The 17873-nt window shown below is 35.4% G+C and overlaps 1 protein-coding gene and 1 pseudogene across 1 annotated transcript in view; both read left to right on the top strand.

Moving 5' to 3' along the window:
• Stk4 (serine/threonine kinase 4) overlaps window positions 1-17873 on the top strand; it is a 97299-nt gene that overhangs the window by 4079 nt on the left and 75347 nt on the right. The window contains exons 2-6 of the mRNA XM_026408311.2: window positions 1829-1909; window positions 8137-8265; window positions 10622-10736; window positions 13513-13677; window positions 15482-15649. Coding sequence (XP_026264096.1) covers window positions 1829-1909; window positions 8137-8265; window positions 10622-10736; window positions 13513-13677; window positions 15482-15649 — 658 coding nt within the window. The remainder of the gene's footprint in view (window positions 1-1828; window positions 1910-8136; window positions 8266-10621; window positions 10737-13512; window positions 13678-15481; window positions 15650-17873) is intronic.
• Window positions 16772-17495, top strand: LOC113196405 (iron-sulfur cluster co-chaperone protein HscB pseudogene; annotated as a pseudogene).

The following is a 17873-nucleotide window of genomic DNA, read 5'->3' as shown; positions in this document are numbered from 1 at the left end:
TCTTGTTATTTTATTTTGAGTCAGAGTCTTACTTGGTTGCTCAGGGCTGGCTTTGGATTTGCAGTCCTGCCTCAGCCCTCCAAGTAGTTGGGATTACAGGCATGCACCAGCATGCCTAGCCCCTATCCACTTTTATGTAGTTGTAATTTACCAAAAACCCTGGCATATGATATTTTCATTCTTATTTCTAAATTCATAGAAATTTCAGTTCTGATGTAAATTTAAGAGGAGTTTCACTTCAGTCTTTTGTTTTGAAGCTGGGAGTTTTTATGATGTCATTGGAATTTAATTTGGGGATCTTTTGATTCCCGATCCCCCTAAAAGGTCAGTGTGTTAATTGTGTTTTATTGATCTTCGGGTTAAGACAAGCTAAGGAAATGACTTTAAGTAGTTAGTTCTCCATTTCTCTATTACATAGAGTTCTTGATATATAAAGTGTCTATTATATAAAGTCCTTGATACGTATAAAATTCTGTGCAATTGCTCTCTTGAGGTCAGTGTTTATTGGTAGATATATTTGATGTGGTCAGATTTGTTTTTTAATCTTCTGATTTTCCTATTTTCTCTATGAAAGTGTATATTTGTGAATGTGTGTGTATGTATATTTTTAAATTCAGGTCTTTTCTTGTAAGAATTGGTATTGTATAGCCAGCTAGTTTAAACCTTTTTCTTTAAAAGAAATCTCCAGTGTAACTACTTCCATATTTTACCATTTCCTTAGCTCTCTTTTCTTTGTTGTCCTTTGTAATTTCAGGAAGCCATTGTGTAGACATTGTGCTAACACACACACACATACACACACACACAGATATTCCTTAGGAAGCTCTTTCTTTAAGCCTCTTAATAATTTTTGGAGATCATAGTTTTAAAAATATATTGACTTGTGTGCTGGGGTTGTGGCTCTGTGGTAGAGTGCTTGCCTAGCACATGTGAGGCACTGGGTTCAATCCTTAGCACCACATTAAAAAATAAAGTTTTTTTTTTTTAAAAAGCTAACTTCCTTTAAAAAATATATTGACTTGTTAACTTTTATGTGTGTTATGATTGTCTAGTATAGTTGATGAAATTTGAACTGTCTGGAGATGGTGAGCAGCTATGTATCTTTGATTTTGAGGACTAGTCTAAGTACATAGCTATATGTGGGAGGGTCTTTGTGATGCTGAAACTCCCAACTGCCAAGATCTTTTTCACTTTTACTCAAGTCTAAATGTATACTTTTCATTTTCTGTTTCTGTGATACCTATAAACTTATGTGTTTTGACAAAATAACCAAAACCTTGCTAATAAAATGCTCAGATCTCCTGTTTTCCTTGGCTACTAGTACAATTCATATTTCAGTACATAATTAACCTTATATTAAACATCTTTTCTGAAGAGATGACTATGTCACTTTATGGACTTTCAAGATTTAAATGGATTCTAAGGATTTAGTTTTTGCTTGAATCCACTGTAGCATTTTAGCCACATGGCAGTTCATTTTCTATTTAAATTTTCCAACAGTGGGGACCTAGGGTCTTAAGGCAGTCAATACCATTGTAAGACAACTTTTATTGTTAGAAGATTCTTCTATATATTGAATTGAAGTCTGAATTGTGGTAACTCCTCACCTTCTGGTCCTGATTTTGCTTATTACGTGACCTATAACTAGTTTATTTCTCCCACAGAATAGTCCTTCAATGTCCCTTAAAAGTTTCTTAGCTTGCCTTTGTTGTTATTTATTACTAAAGACATTCCTAGGATACTAATTGTGAAATAAGTGGTTCATTTTATGGTTTAGTTGTTAGGAAGTAAAATGCATCTCATGTTTTATATTATTTTCTTTTCACAGGCAGCTGAAAAAGTTGGATGAGGATAGTTTAACCAAACAGCCAGAGGAAGTATTTGATGTCCTAGAGAAACTTGGAGAAGGGTGAGTGTGGAGAAAATATAGGTAAAGCAGTGGGTCACAGTATTTTTTTGAAGGATGTGAACCTTTCTCATGAAAATAATTCTTAAATCCAAGGAAAAGAAAAAAATGTTGACTATCATCATGAGTCTAGGTGGGGTGGGTAGTACATTTACCCTTGGAACACCTTTCTTCACTTTACACTAATCTCCATTATAAAAAAGATTTAATAATTCCCAGTCTTTAGTATCAAGGATATCTATTTTTTTTTCTTCCAGAATCTGGGGTTTGTATTATTTTTACCTAGTTAACAGCACTGATTAGATTAAAATTTATTAGAAGTTTTAAAAATCTGACATATATGTTTATTTGCTGCTAATGGTTTCTGATTGATATGCAAAAATGTGGTTTCAGTAAAACCAACAAAATTCAGTGTTTTAGTTATTACAGATTTGGGAAATATAGTAAATAACTCAAAGATGGTCATTACCTTTACACCTTCCTAGGGAATTCATAATCCTAGTTTGGGATCCAATGGACTTTTTGGAATACAGACTTGTGAACGAGTTTATAAAATATTGCTGAAATTATATTTAGTAATAGACAGTGGCTATTATTGACGTTTATGATACAGAAAGGGTTAATTACACTTTTAAACATGCTTTCACATACCCTTTTAATCCTGATTATTTATATCTTCCGTAATGACAAAGACATTAAAATATTAGGAGCACCTTTTCTTAATGTTTGTTAACTTTTGAACAGATAGTAAATTCATATGATTCAAAATTCAAGAAGTACAAAAAGGTATACAATAAAAAAACTTCCCTCTATTGCTCTCAGCCACCCAGAAGCACCCATTATAGCAATTTCTTATGTATTTTTAAAGATAACTTATGCACATGTGTGGGAGAATTTTTTTTCCTTTTTATTTGTGCATTATAATTATACCTAACAGTGGGATTTGTTATAATATATTCATATATGCACACAATAAGACAGTATTATTTGATCAGTTTCATTCCCCAGTACCACCCTTTCCCTCCACTTTCTCCCCCTGATTCCCTTCTATTATACTGGTCTCCCTTCTATTTTTTTTTATTTGTTCTAATTAGTTATATATGACAGTAGAATGAATTTTGACACATTGTGCACAAATGGAGCACAACTTCTCATTTCTTTGGCTGTATGTGGTGCAGAGTCATACTAGTAGTGTAATCATACATATGTAGGATAATAATGTCTGTCTCATTCTACCATTTATCCCCAGGTTTTGTCCCAGGCTTGAGGTTTTGTCTTCTAGGAGGTCTAGTCTGTTGGTGATACTTTCCATTGAAATTTTAATTTGGTTTATTGTTTCCTTCATTTGAAGGATTTTTGCTTGATTCCTTTTTATAATCTCTGCCTGTTTATTGAAGCAATCTTTTACTTCCTGTATTTTCTTTCTTGTACCATCCTTTATTTCGAAGATCATCCTAACTATGTGTCTTCTACTCTGTTGTCTATGAATTATATTGTTGGAACATCTTGGTTTGTTTGAGGTATTTTGTTCCCTTGTTTTTTCATGCTGTTTGTGTGTCTTCCCATCTCATACTGTTCCGAGGCAGTACAGTTTCTACTCTGTAAGTCTTATAGTGTCCCTGAAGGCTTCCAGACCTCACCTTTAAGGAGGAAGACCAATATTAACAGTAACCAGTGCAAACAATATACACCTTTAAACCAAATAGCTCCTATAAAGGCATCTACAGTTTTGTCATAATAAACAGAAGTGATGTGTTCAATTATTGTCTACAATATGAACAGTAAGTTTGCTAAAAGGGTTTACTATTTCTAGTGATGGACAATGAAGGAACAGAAGTAATGTAAGATGTGATGTTTATGAGGGAGAAGAAGAGAAGATAGAGGTAAAAATTTATAGTAAGAGCGAGGAAGGAATTAATAGAGTTTGGCTGTTAGTATGAGAGAAGTGAGAAAGAGAATCCACAGAGACAGGATAGGTGAGAGAAAAAATATATACAGATTTTTTTAAAAAGTAAAAATATAAGGATACACAACAAAAACATAATATACTATTCAGACATCTCATTGTTCAATAAATTGATGTATGAAAAATATTTGGATTCAAAGATGGTAGAGATGTGAGAAGGGGGGATAACAAACAAACAAACAAAAAAAAGCAAAGTCTTGATGGAAAATTGAATGATAGTTTTCATTGGCTTTCAAACATTTTCTCAGCTTTCCTTCTCTGCTGATAGGTGGGGTTGTCTAAAGTTTGATGGTAGCTCCAGTCTGGTTTGTGTCCTACCTGTTGGGGGGTGAGCCGACAGAAAGATGCTGTCAAGCCTTCTTCTAGTCTTCCCACCATTGTAGCCAGCCCCTTCCGTCCCCATGTGCACTTCAGGACTCACTGATCTGGAGAGAGCCCAGTTTTCTCCAACCTGTGCTACCCCTGGGGAACTTCTTCTATTCTCTGGCATTCCATAGGCTTGCTAGACCCAGACTGGCCCATACAAACCCAGTGCAATGTGAGGGACCTGGGCTTCAGATTCCATAGGCTCTGCCTTGCTGCAGTCCCAGGATCTTAGTGCTGTTTTAACTGGCAGGGAGACCACCAGGGTTGCACTTACACAAGGGAGTGGCCTTGCAAAGAGGCAGCCAGATGGTGACTGCTAGTACACCCAGGAGAAAGACTTTAGGTGCACCAGACAAATAAGACTTGTACGTGGTTAGGTTGGCCTTAGATACTGTATTACTTCTATTTGATTTTGCCTTGTGTGACTTGTGTGAAACTCCTACTTCACCATCTTTGTTTTCTGCCAGTTAAATATTCATTAAGTCATTAGTTTGGTTGTTGTAAAGAATCAGATCTTATAAGGAGCTTGCCTTTAAGTGAGCATGATTTCTGAAGTCTTCTAACTTTTCTTTCTCTCTTTTTCTTGGTACTTGGGATTGAACCCTGGGATGCTTAACCACTGAGCCACATCCCTGGCCTTTTTTGTTATTTTGAGACAGGGTCTTGCTAAGTTGGTTAGGGCCTGGCAAAATTGCTGAGGCTGGCTTTGAACTCCTGATCTTCCTGCCTCACCCTCCAAAGTGACTGGGATTACAGGGCCCGGCTCTTACATTTCTTCAGATTATTGTAAATGCAATATGTGGAATCATGAATGTTAATTGTTCATATGAGCTATTGGAATTTTGTTTGCCATCAGTATAAGGGGCTAGGCCCAGGTACTTGGGGGCTAAGGTAGAGGGATCCCAAGATTGAGTCCCATGCTACTTAACAAGTCCATGTCTCAAAATAGAATTGAAAAAGGGCTGGGGAGTAGCTCAGAGATAGAACACTCCTGAATTCAATCTCTAGTACTGAAGAAAGAAAGAAACAAAGAAGAAAGAAAAAAGATAGCACAAAGGGGAGGTGTGGAGATTGTTCTGGTCATGATTGCCAAGTGAGTGCATGCAGAGATCTCTCCATTTCTAATACTTTTAAAATATTGAAATTAATTCTCTTAAATATTTAATTCTTTATTATAAAATCATTTAAATAAATATATCTTTTATAATCAATATACATAGAACCAGGGATAGAAAAGAATCCGTACTGACTTTTCTGCTTCCTGGTTGCCATATCCTGAGCTGTTCTTAGCCATGCTCTTCCACCTTGATGTTCTGTGTTGCCTTTGGCTCAGAGCTGTGAAGTCAGCTGACCAGGAACTGAATCTCCGAAACTATGAATCCCAGATTTTTTTGGTACTAGAAGCACTTAACCACTGAGCTACCTCCTACCCTTTTTATTTTTTATTTTGAGACTTGCCAAGTTGCTTAGGGCCTCACTAAGTTGCTGAGGCTGGCCTTAACCTGTGATCCTCCTACCTCAGCCTTCTGAATCCAAGTGTGTGCCACCACACCCGGCTCCAAATAAACATTTTTTCCTCTTAAAAAAAAAAGAAAGAAAGAAATGAAGGGGCTGGGGTTGTAGCTCAGTGGTCGAGTGCTTGCCTCTCATGTGTGTGGCACTGGGTTTAATCCTCAGCACCACATAAATAAATAAATAAATTAAAAAAAACAGATATTGTGTCCATCTACAACTAAAAACAATTTAAAAAAAGAAATGAGGGCTGGGGATGTGGCTCAAGCAGTAGCGCGCTCGTCTGGCATGCGTGCGGCCCGGGTTCGATCCTCAGCACCACATACCAACAAAGATGTTGTGTCCGCCGAGAACTAAAAAATAAAACATTAAAAATTCTCTCTCTCTCTCTCTCTCCCCTCTCTCACTCTCTCTAAAAAAAAAAAAAAAAAGAAAAAAGAAATGAAAATAAGAATTCTGCATCCAGCCAAATTACTATTTCTGAATAAAGCTCAAATATATTTTCAGATATATTGGATCTAGTGTATCAAGAATACCTATGGATGGGACTAACAGAATATTTAGTTAATAGTGGGTAACCTATAAAAGACATTTAATAACTAAACAATAAATTTAGGGGTAAGAGATTCCTGAAATGATTAATTGACCCAATAATGGTTTGGTGTTTGGACAATTATAATCTGAATGTGGTTGTGTTTGTTTCAAGCATCATCCTTACATGACAATAGCTAAAACAAGAAGGGAAGGGGCAGGTGGAAATGGGCCTTCTTGTGTGCTTGTTTCTTACCTGGAAAGAAAACCTTTACCAGATACCTTCAGCAGAATTCTAGTCAAATGTCATTGGCTAGAAGTCGGTCATATGCTTGCTTCTGGTTCAGTGACTGACATAAGGGAAAAGGAATATTGTGACTGGCTTGGCTAGTGTGATTTATCCTTTGGGACCAAGAACATTGCCATCCTAACAAATCAAGGTTTGTTTTAGCAAGGAGGAAGAGGCAGAGGTTGGGTCTTCTACAGAGGTCAACAGTGACCTTTCTGTAGTGAAAGGGTACTTGATGCCTTGTTTAAGCATCATCATATTAGTTAAAAAAAAAATATATATATATATATATATGTGTGTGTGTGTGTGTGTGTATTTATATGTATATACACACACATATATTTAGTTGTAGATGGACACAGTACCTTTATTTCATTTATTTATCTTTATGTGGTGCTGAGGATCGAACCCAGTGCCTCACACATGTGAGATGAGCGCTCTTCCACTGAGCCACAACCCCAGCCCCCTCATATTAGTTTTGTAAATACAAGAATTCTGATAGAATTTTTTTATGTGCTCAGCATAGATTTTTTTTCAAAAATTTATGTTACTTTGACATTGAAATTATTCTTGAGCATCTTTTTGGCAGCTTGAATGTTCTGCTAGATTGACATATTAGGTAGCACTGTTGTTTTGATTTTTTTTTCCCTTTTAACCCAACCAAGATGATATGTGTGTTTGGGAAAGATGAAGGACAGTTTACTCATTATTTTTTCACTGAGACCCTCCCTGGATTCCAATGAAAAATCTATGTAAGATGATGATGGTATCTCATTGACCATCATAACTAGCTTTATATTATTATAATTTTACACATGAGAAAATTGAAGCACAACAAAACTAATAATGTGTTTATAAGTAATAGCTAATCTGTAGTGGTGATTTAGATTCTAAGTCAAATCTTAAAGCTTCCAAATTGAATTAATATGTAAGCTATTTTAATAATAAGCTCTTAAGGAAAGATGGAATAAAGGTGAAGTATGTGCAGTATTCATTTGATACTAATATTAAATTATATAATATTTTAAGCACTATTGCAAGTAAGGGAAATAAGGACAGAGAACTTATGGTACCCATAGTGAATGTAAGGAAACAAATACTTCGATATTGTATTCCAATGTAGGTGTGGAGAGAAAACTAACATGGTATTCAGATACCTCGGTTCAAATCCTGAACCAATCACTTATTTATTACTTGTGTAACCTTGGACAAATTATGTGATCTCTCTAAACCTGTTCACCTTTACTTGTAATGTAGGAATAATCACCTCTTACTCATTTTTTTTTAAATAAGGATACACTGAAATATGCACAGTTTCTAGGAAACATCAGGCATACAGTTCATGGAGGCTATTATTATTTCATAATTCATAAATTAAGACGTGAAATTTTTAAGGAGTCATTTTTTTCCCCAAAGTACTTTAGCTATCTCAATTTTGCAAACATAGCTAAGTATGTATGTATTAGACACTTAGATAAATAGAATTGTAAGTTGGTTGTATTGTGCCACTTCTTATTTCTTGGCTTGCCTTTGATTTTGTGAATATTTTCCTTCCCCCAATTATAGGTCCTATGGCAGTGTATACAAAGCTATCCACAAAGAGACTGGTCAGATTGTTGCTATTAAACAAGTTCCTGTGGAGTCAGACCTGCAGGAGATTATCAAAGAAATTTCTATAATGCAGCAATGTGACAGGTAAAGATACATGGAGCTCCTTTGGAGAGAATATGGTTTGGAATTTGCTGTGATTATATTTAGAATATGACACCTAAAGATTCCTTTACTTAGATATTTTTGTAGAAGAGAGAGGTCAGTAAGGTTATGTGCATGTTCTTTTTTAGAAAGAAATATGATGAAAAAAGCTTTGTTTTCCTTGCTAAATTATTTTTTCTGTTTTTGCATTTTTTTTCCTCCTTCCGTGAGCCCTGAAACCAGGAAGAAGAGGCAGAAGGTGGTGCTGGCTTTTTCTGGTTTTGTTTTGATAATGATCTCTTTTTACTTCCCATGAGAGAGTGTTTCTACAGAGACAGCTAAGACAAGATAATTCAGATGATTTTTAGCTCTAGAAACCTTCGACTATTAAATTTGCCTATAAAAAAAGAATACTTATTTATGTATTACTATTCCTTACTTCACATTTAGAAATTTTTTTCAAGCCGAGAGTAGTTAAGTATTTTAATTTTGAGGAACTAAGATTTGCCAAATGTTGTAAGCAGGAAGTCAGGCTAAAAGGCAACCGCAGAAAAGCACGTGGTTTGCACTGAAATTCCGTGACAACATGGTTTCGTTGCTGTGATGGAGCAGGCTTCCCCAGCACTGTTTAGATTAGAGAGAAACAAAGTTAAGGGCAGTCCTAGCTCCAGGGAGTTGGAAATAGGGGTCGAAAATGTTTTGAACTTGAGGTTACATTCGTTCTTTATGGTCAGATCAGCTTGGTATCTCCTATTTTTAAAAAATTTTCTTATTTTAAAAATGGCTGCAATTTTATAACTTATTTAAAAAAAATTCTTATTTTATTATTAGTTGTAGATGGACACAATACCTTTATTTATTTATTTATTTTTATGTGGTACTGAGGATTGAACCCAGTGCTTCATACATGTGAGGTAGGCATTTACCACTGAGCCACATCCCCAGTCCAGTACCTCCTATTTTTTAAAGCTTCAACCTTAGACTTTGAAATTTCTCTTTTTTCTTCCCCCCTTTCTTTTTTTCGTTTTTGTTGTTACCATCTACTCGATAAACCTCCATATTTCTTGATTGGATTGGCCAGATTCAGTTAGCTGTTTTTCTTTTACTCCTTTATGAGATCCAGTATGGGAACTCTTTGCATTTGGCAAATTGAGACTTTGTCCAAATAGGATATGGAAATGTTTCTAATTATTGAGATGTTTTGAATATCCTATTCTGTAAGCACTGTAAGGAATACAGAGACTGAGCACAATCCTGGGAGTTTATAGACTGATTGGACAGGTCAGCATATATGTGTGCAGGGAAATCTATTCAACAGTACAAAACTGTATAGAACATATTGCAATAGAAGGTACCTCATAGAGGCAGTAAATGCTACAGGAGTTGAAAGAAGGGGAGAGTACAAGTGGGGATCTGAACCTTAAAGATCTGGTCACCCATTTTTTCTTAATATTCTTTGTGTGTGTGTGTGTGTGTGTGTGTGTGTGTGTGTGTGTGTGTGTGTTTTCCCTCCTGTCCTTGTTGACATATTTCCCAAGGATGAAGGAGCATTTGAAATTCTAAGAGTTAATGAAGCCAAGTTAGTTTTGTCATCTTTGGGTTTTCTTCAACTTTATTTGGCCCTAATAACAATCTAGTCAATTAGAGGTAGCTATCAGAAGGCAGATTGTTAAGTATTGATATGTGTATCCATGTGTCTTTTTGGAGTTTTATTGTACTTACTCTTTTGTAGCCTTTATTTATTTATTTTTAGAAAATAGGGTATCTTCTTATGTTATCAAATATTCCTCTAGAACATTCTTCATTAATTCATGATGTTCATTGTATAGATATATCATTATTTATTAAATTTATTAAATAAATTCTCTAATGTTGAATGGACTTTTTAAATTTTTTATTATTTATCTGCTTTAATTAGTTATACATGACAGTGGAATGTGTTTATATGCATTTTGACATACATAAAAGGGGTATAATTTCTCATTTTTCCGATTGTACATGTTGTAGAATCACATTAGTGATGCAGTCATATATGTACATTTAAATGGTACCTAAATTTTCACTTTTATTAACAGTTCTGTGTTGGTAACTATTTCTTTTTGAATGTATATTTCTTTTCTGAGGATAAATTGTAAACCTAGAAATGCTTGTTAAAGTACCCACCATTTTTTGTACTTGTGTTATTTATTACCTTTTGGAAAACCTAGCCCATGTTATATTCTTAATCAGGAGAGTGCTTATTTTAGCCTTAACTAGACATAATTGATCTTTTTGAGATGGAAATTAGTTTTCATATGTTTAACAGAATGAATTAAACATTTGAAGGCCATTCACTAATATGTGTTGTGTCTCTCTGTAGTCCTCATGTAGTCAAATATTATGGCAGTTATTTTAAGAACACAGACTTGTGGATTGTCATGGAGTACTGTGGTGCTGGTTCTGTATCTGATATCATTCGATTACGAAATAAAACGGTAAGTTTACTTTCTAGAGGAATGATGCTGAGCTGGTCTTCTAGTGGCATCTTTTCTCTTGCCTTTTGTTCACATGCTGCTTTTACTACCATATCTAGAGAGCTGACTGTCACGTTTTACCTTTTCTGTGGTTCTTTACTCTTCTTGACTCTTATCATATCCTACAAGTAGCAATATTGACACCAACTCGATCTAGTGATTTTTAACATGCTTTATTTTTTACTGTGGGAAATATGACTCTCAAATCCTGGTTATGGAATGAATTTTGAATGTTTAATTTTGAATTTGGATTTCTCTTTACCCAACATGTTCTTAGATTAATTTCTACTTAATATTAATCAGAGAATAATCTCATTATGGAAAATTATTTGCCATATGTGATTGCTAGAATAAGACCTAAGATTTATGGGTTATAGTTCTGTTTCAGTTGCTTAAACTCTGTTTTTTCATTCAGTTAGTATTTCTAAAACTCTGCTTTAGGCCTTAATAAACATACAACTCTACTCTCATGGTAGTGCACTTTCTAGTAGGGCACCAAAAGCAAATTACTTGGAAATTAGAAATAAAATACAAGATATTGATAAATGCTATGAAGAAAATGAATCAGGATGAAGTGGTACAGTGATAAGAGTGCCTGGTGGGCCACTACAGTGCAGTTGGTGGTTGAGAAAGGTCCTTCCAAAGAGGTAACATGTAAAGTAAGACCAGAAGGAGCAGCTGAAGTGGAAGTGGAGAATAGCCAGTGCAAAGACCCTGAAGCTGGGATGAGTTTATCATGTTTGTGTGTTAGAAGGAAATAGGCAAAGGAGAAACTGTAGGAGATGATTTGCATTTTAAAAAGATAATTTGGTTTCTGTATAGATTGTGAGTGGTTAGGAGTAGGAGGAGCAGGGGAATTTTAGCCTTTTGGGTTTGTTTGGTTTTTGGTCTTGATAGAAAAATTGAAATAATGATAATTATTAAAAGTATATAAAAGTATTTATAAATTGTGCATTACTGTACAATTTATAAGGTGGGGTCTGCTTTGAAACTTAAGTCATAAATTTTGGATTATTCATACCATTATCTCCTTTTCTTTATTTATGTTATACAGAATTGATGGTGTTTTCTTAATAAAAAAGCAAGGTTTAAGCTAGGAATAAGCCAAGTATGGTGGCACATACCTGTAATCCCAGCAATTCGGGAGGCTGAGGCAGGAGAATGGCAAGTTTGAAGATAGCTTCAGCAACTTAGACCTTGTCTCAAAAAAGAGAAAGAGCTGGGGATGTCAGTGTTAAAGTGCCCCTGGGTTTGATCTCCAGTCCCACAAAAGAAGTAAATAAATAAATAAAAATAATAAAAATTTAGCTAGGCAGACTATCCTAATATAAGAGAATTTAAGGAAATTCCAAAGCTTGAGTAATTTATTGATTTAGAAAATGACACCCAAAGCTGCTTGTGTGCAACATGAAGTTGTTTTGTTTCAGGTATTTTAAAACAACCCAAAATTAATTTTGATGGTTCTTTATAATTTTAATTATTACCCATTGTTTTACCAAATGTTATGATTCTGCATTGTTCAGCACAATAGTCACTAGCTATGTATGGTTGTTGAGGATTTAAAATATGGCTGGTCTGAATCAAGATGTGCTATAAGTATAAAATATGCGCCAGAGTTTGAAAAATGATTACCCAAAAAAGTGGAGGGGGGACGACAACAAAAAACATTGCTTTTTAAAAAATATTTATCACATAGTAGAATGATGATATTCTGGATAAATATGGTTAAATAAAATATATTGTGAAAATTAATTTTAGTTGTTTCTTTTTTAAAATGTGGCTCTATTATAAATATAAAATTATATTGTGACTTCCATTATATTTCTTTGCACAGTGCCACTTTAATTGGCTGAGCTGGTTAGAATAAGGAATAAGTTGAGTCATGAGCTTTGCTCTCTTTGTACTGTAAATTCTAGCCTGTTACCTTGCTAATAGCGTTTGTTTGAACTTTCATGAAAACTATTATTTATTAGCATCGTGGCCTTGTCTGTGCCTTAACTTCATTTTTATAAAATGATGATGACAATAGTAGTACGTCTGTCTCACTTAGTTGTTTTAAGGATTTAATAAGATAAAAAAGCAGTATTTAACATTAAACACATAGAAATGGTTGCCAGTTTTTAACACTATTAGTATAGTGCCTGGTTCACGATAGGTGCTTGTTAAATATTTATTGATTGTGTGGTAAGTATTCAACCATGATTAATCATGGTGTATAATAAACCGTTTGATTTTGTGTGTGTGTGTGTGTGTGTGTGTGTGTGTGTCTGGTGCTGGGGATTGAACCAGGGCCTTGCATGATTACCCAAAACAGTGTGGGGGGGAAACAAAAAACATTGCTTTTTTAAAAATATTTATCACTTAGTAGAGAAGCATATAACTTGGTTTTTATGACTCTCAAAGAAAGATGATATTCCTATTTTATATATTGAGAAATTGAGATGAAGAGAAATTCAAGAACCACCATAAGCTAAAAACTTCTGCTTATGAAGTTTATTAGCTTTTGAGTTAGATGTCATATGTGGATATATGAATATGTTCTTTGGGAAGAGATCTTGTCAGGAAATTCTGAGTTTGGGATCAGCCAGTATGTGGATGGTATTATGAGCTGCTAATGGGTTGAATAAAATCTTAGTTTATAGTCAAGGAAAGGAATTTAAATTGAACCTTCCCTCCTCCCTTTTCTAATGTATTATGTAAATAGATAAAATTTGAACTATTATGTTCTTTTTTTCAGCTAACAGAAGATGAAATAGCTACAATATTACAATCAACACTTAAGGGACTGGAATACCTTCATTTTATGAGAAAAATACACCGAGACATCAAGGCAGGAAATATTTTGCTAAATACAGAAGGACATGCAAAACTTGCAGATTTTGGAGTAGCAGGTCAACTTACAGTAAGTAAAAATATTACTTGTACTGATACTTTCAGCTCTGTCCTGGGAAAGCAATTCCTTTTATTTTTTAAAAAATAATACTTGACTTTGCCAGGCACAGTGGTGCACGTCTATAATCCCAGCTATTCAGGAGGCTGAGGGAGGTTGAAGCAGGAGGATCATTAATTTTGAGGAAAATGGAAAAAGGTGGAGAGGTCCATAAAATGGGAAAACAGCAGGATCTGGAACATAGTTCAGTGGTAGAGTTCAGTGCTAAGGTTGGTCTCAAACTCGCAGTCCTTCTACCTCAGCCTCCTGGGTAGCTGGTTTACAGGTGTGTGCCACTATACCTGGCCTGGGCTTTGTTTTTTTAATATTGAAATTTTAACCTGTTTGAAGTTATTTTTGGTGAGAGTGTAAGGTAGGTGTTTATATGACAAGTCAGATTTTTTCTATTTTTTTTTGCTTAATTCTCCCTTTGATGATTTGAAATGGCATTTTAATCTCATATATATGACATACATAATAGACTGTGTTGTATATATATGTATGTGTGTGTATATGTGCCATTGTTTCTTTCTGGACTTAATATTTTCTGTTCTACCATTGTACTGCAATACATGTTTAAGTGGGTTTATTATCCACTTATTACTTATTTTCAAAACATTTCTAGCTATGCAAGTATCTGTTTCTAATTGAAATAATCTAGTGAAAACTACTTTGACTACCACTATTTGAAAACACCCCTGCAAATTTGAAGTTTTCAGAGCTAAGGAAATGACTAAGCATTTCCTTAGTTCCTGTGTTAATTTTTTATATAGGTCTGACAGAGTGAGGTCAATTCAAAAGTGTTGCCTCTATCATTTGCTCTCAATTGGCATAACTTAAGTCACAGGCAATTCAGAAGGAACCTGGGACATCCTTTTGAATCTTTAGTTTTGCTTAAAAATCTTTCTCTTTCTAAAGAGAACTGTAGGAAGGTTCTCTTTCAATAGGGACATACTATTCTGGGGAAGTGTACAAATGGTTGTTTGCTGTAATTTATACTATATTGTACTATATTCACATATTCTTTAAGCCACAAACTAAAACTTAAAAAAAATGTTTTTTTTTAGTTGTAGCTGGACACGATGCCTTTATTTTATTTATTATTATGTGGTGCTGAGGATCAAACCCCTGTGCTTGATGAGCACTCTACCACTGAGCCACAACCCCAGCCCAAACTTTTTAATTTATCATTTATGTATTTAATTTTTTTGTTGTTGTTGGTACTAGGGATTGAACCCAGGGACGCTTTACCACTGAGCCACATCCCCAGCCCATTTTTATGTTTTATTAAAGACAGGGTCTCCATTGTTGTTTAGGGCCTTGCTGAGTTGCCAAGGCTGGCTTTGAATTTGTGATCCCCCTGCCTCAGCCTCCTGAGCTGCTAGGATTATAGGCATGCACCACTGTGCCCAGCTACTTTAATAACTGAGAATACTTTTATGTCCTTTGGTCATTTAAATTTCTTTTGTAGGGCTGGGATGTGGCTCAAGTGTTAGCACGCTCGCCTGGCATGCACGGGGCACTAGGTTTGATCCTCAGCACCACATAAAATAAAAATAAAAGATATTGTGTCCACCGAAAACTAAAAAATAAATATTAAAAATCTCTCTCTCTCTCTCTCTTTAAAAAAAAATAAATTTCTTTTGTGACTTGTTTGTTCGAACTTTCAGCATGATTTTTATATATATTTGAAGTACAAGGCATTTTTTATTGTTGGAAAATAAACTCTTTTCCTCGGTTTTATGCTTGGTGTTGGTTTCTCTGCTTTCTGTTTTAGGATACCATGGCTAAACGGAATACAGTGATAGGAACACCATTTTGGATGGCTCCAGAAGTTATTCAGGAAATTGGGTACAACTGTGTGGCAGACATCTGGTCTCTGGGAATAACTGCCATAGAAATGGCTGAAGGAAAGCCCCCATATGCTGATATCCATCCAATGAGGGTAAGAAAAAAGAAAACCAGTGGGGTGATTAGTTACTATCTTTAGAAGGATAGTTCTATGACTTAATTGATTAGGTTCCAAACAATAAATGAATTATTTGTATATAATTAATAAATGTCAATGTAAATGATACACTTCCACTGACTCTAGTTGTAGTCACTAATTACGTGTGATCTACCCGCCTCCATTTCATAGCCCCCTGGCAGAACATAGCCTACAGAAAAAAAATTGCTTAGTTTGATTTATGTACTTATTTATGCCTTTAATAGTTTAGAAACCCATATTTTAATATCATAACACCAGCTGGAGTTGAGTAGTGGTGGTTTTATTTTTTATTTATTTATTTATTTATTTTTTTTAAGAGAGAGAGAGAGAATTTTAATATTTATTTTTTAGTTTTCAGCGGGCACAACATCTTTGTTTGTATGTGGTGCTGAGGATTGAACCCGGGCCGCACGCATGCCAGGCGAGCGCGCTACCACTTGAGCCATATCCCCAGCCCCATGGTAGTTTTATTTTTACATATGAGCTTTCCATTCAGCTAGTCCGCATGATTCCTGTTGTCACCAATTATCAAATACCAGTTATTACAGCATTTTCTCTAATGGCTTTTTTTGAACTCCTGTCACTAACACTCAACCTGTTCTTTTGTTATCTTTTTTTTTTTTTGCCTGGCCCCTATAGGTGTTGACTCTTTTTTCCCTATAGTTATTTGAATTTCTACGTTCTGGTTTGTTAATCCCCAGAGTCTTCATCTGGGGCTCTACTCTCTTCAGTTTCCATCTTATTTGGAAGTGTCAAGGGCCTGCAGGGCTGCATCTCCATTGAAACTCCTCAGTATCAACACTTTCAGGGGTTCTCTGGCTTTACCACCCCAGAACCCCTCATCACAGCACTGTTATAAACCCCAGACTTGCCTTCTTTGGGGCTCCACAGCTCTCTTTGCACTCCCCAAGTCAGTTCTTCCTATTCTTTCATTATTAAGTTCTCTCATTAAAAGACTTAAGATTTTTAAAAGCATTCATGTGCCCAAAAATAAACTTCTTTCTCTGGGGCACAGAAAAGAGAAAAAGTAGACAATTTACTGGTCATATTTTTAGATTTAAAGAATTTAAGCTGCAGATGTGGGGTGGGAGGGCCCAGGTGTTGTTTCGGCTATGGGGGTTGCAGCCCGCAGGGGTCCCCAGAAGGAGAGTGTTAAGCTGCCATGTTGCATCGGAAGAGGGAAGCGGTTAAGCGAGGTGTTGGAACTGCTGCAGCCTCCGGCAGGAAATGCATTCTTCTGCCACCAGTGCCGAGCTCTGCAGCCACCAGACCGGACTTACTACTTCAGCCTCATGGATTGCAACTGTTCCTTCAGAGTTAACACTACAAAACTCCAGCACAGGTTTCAGCAACTACAGCATCTTGTCCACCCAGATTTCTTCAGCCAGAGATCTCAGACTGAAAAGGACTTCTCAGAGAAGCATTCAACCCTGGTGAATGATGCTTATAAGACCCTGCTGGCCCCCCTGAGCAGGGGACTATACCTTGTAAGCTAAAGTTTCATGGGATAGAGATTCCTAAAGGGACAGATTATGAAATGGATAGTCAATTCCTCATGGAAATAATGGAAATCAATGAAAAACTTGCAGAAGCTCAAAGTGAAGCTGCCGTGAAAGAAATTGAATCCACTATACAAGCTAAACAGAAAGAATGTACTGACAACGTGAGCAGAGCTTTTGAACAAGATGACTTTGAAAAAGCCAAGGAAATTTTAACAAAGATGAAATACTTTTCAAATATAGAAGAAAAGATCAAGTTAAAGAAGATTCCCTCTAGTTAATTACTTATTTAAAGTTTTAAAAATAAATTTCCAGTATTCTTTTCTGGCTTCTGCTTAAAAAAAAAAAAAAGAATTTAAGCTGTTTATTGCAAAGAGTTTTATCTTTCAAAAACTGTGGCTCTTTATTTATTGGGAAATTTGGCAGCTGTTTGGGCTGAGGTTATCTTCAGGATATGGATATTCATAGGTGTTGCCTTTTCACTTTGAAAAGCAACATAATGCAGTTATCATTAAAAAAAACTTTATTGAGGCCTGGGATTGTGGCTCAGTGGTAGAGCGCTCGCCTAGCACTGGTGGGACCCAGGTTCTATCCTCAGCACCACATAAAAATAAAGGCATTGTGTTGTGTCCATCTACACCAAAAAAATGAATACTTTTTAAAAAAAAACTTTATTGATA

Source organism: Urocitellus parryii, chromosome 6, assembly GCF_045843805.1.
Source record: "Urocitellus parryii isolate mUroPar1 chromosome 6, mUroPar1.hap1, whole genome shotgun sequence".
Classification (NCBI taxonomy): Eukaryota; Metazoa; Chordata; class Mammalia; order Rodentia; family Sciuridae; genus Urocitellus; species Urocitellus parryii.
This window is presented reverse-complemented; position numbering and strand designations above follow the sequence as displayed.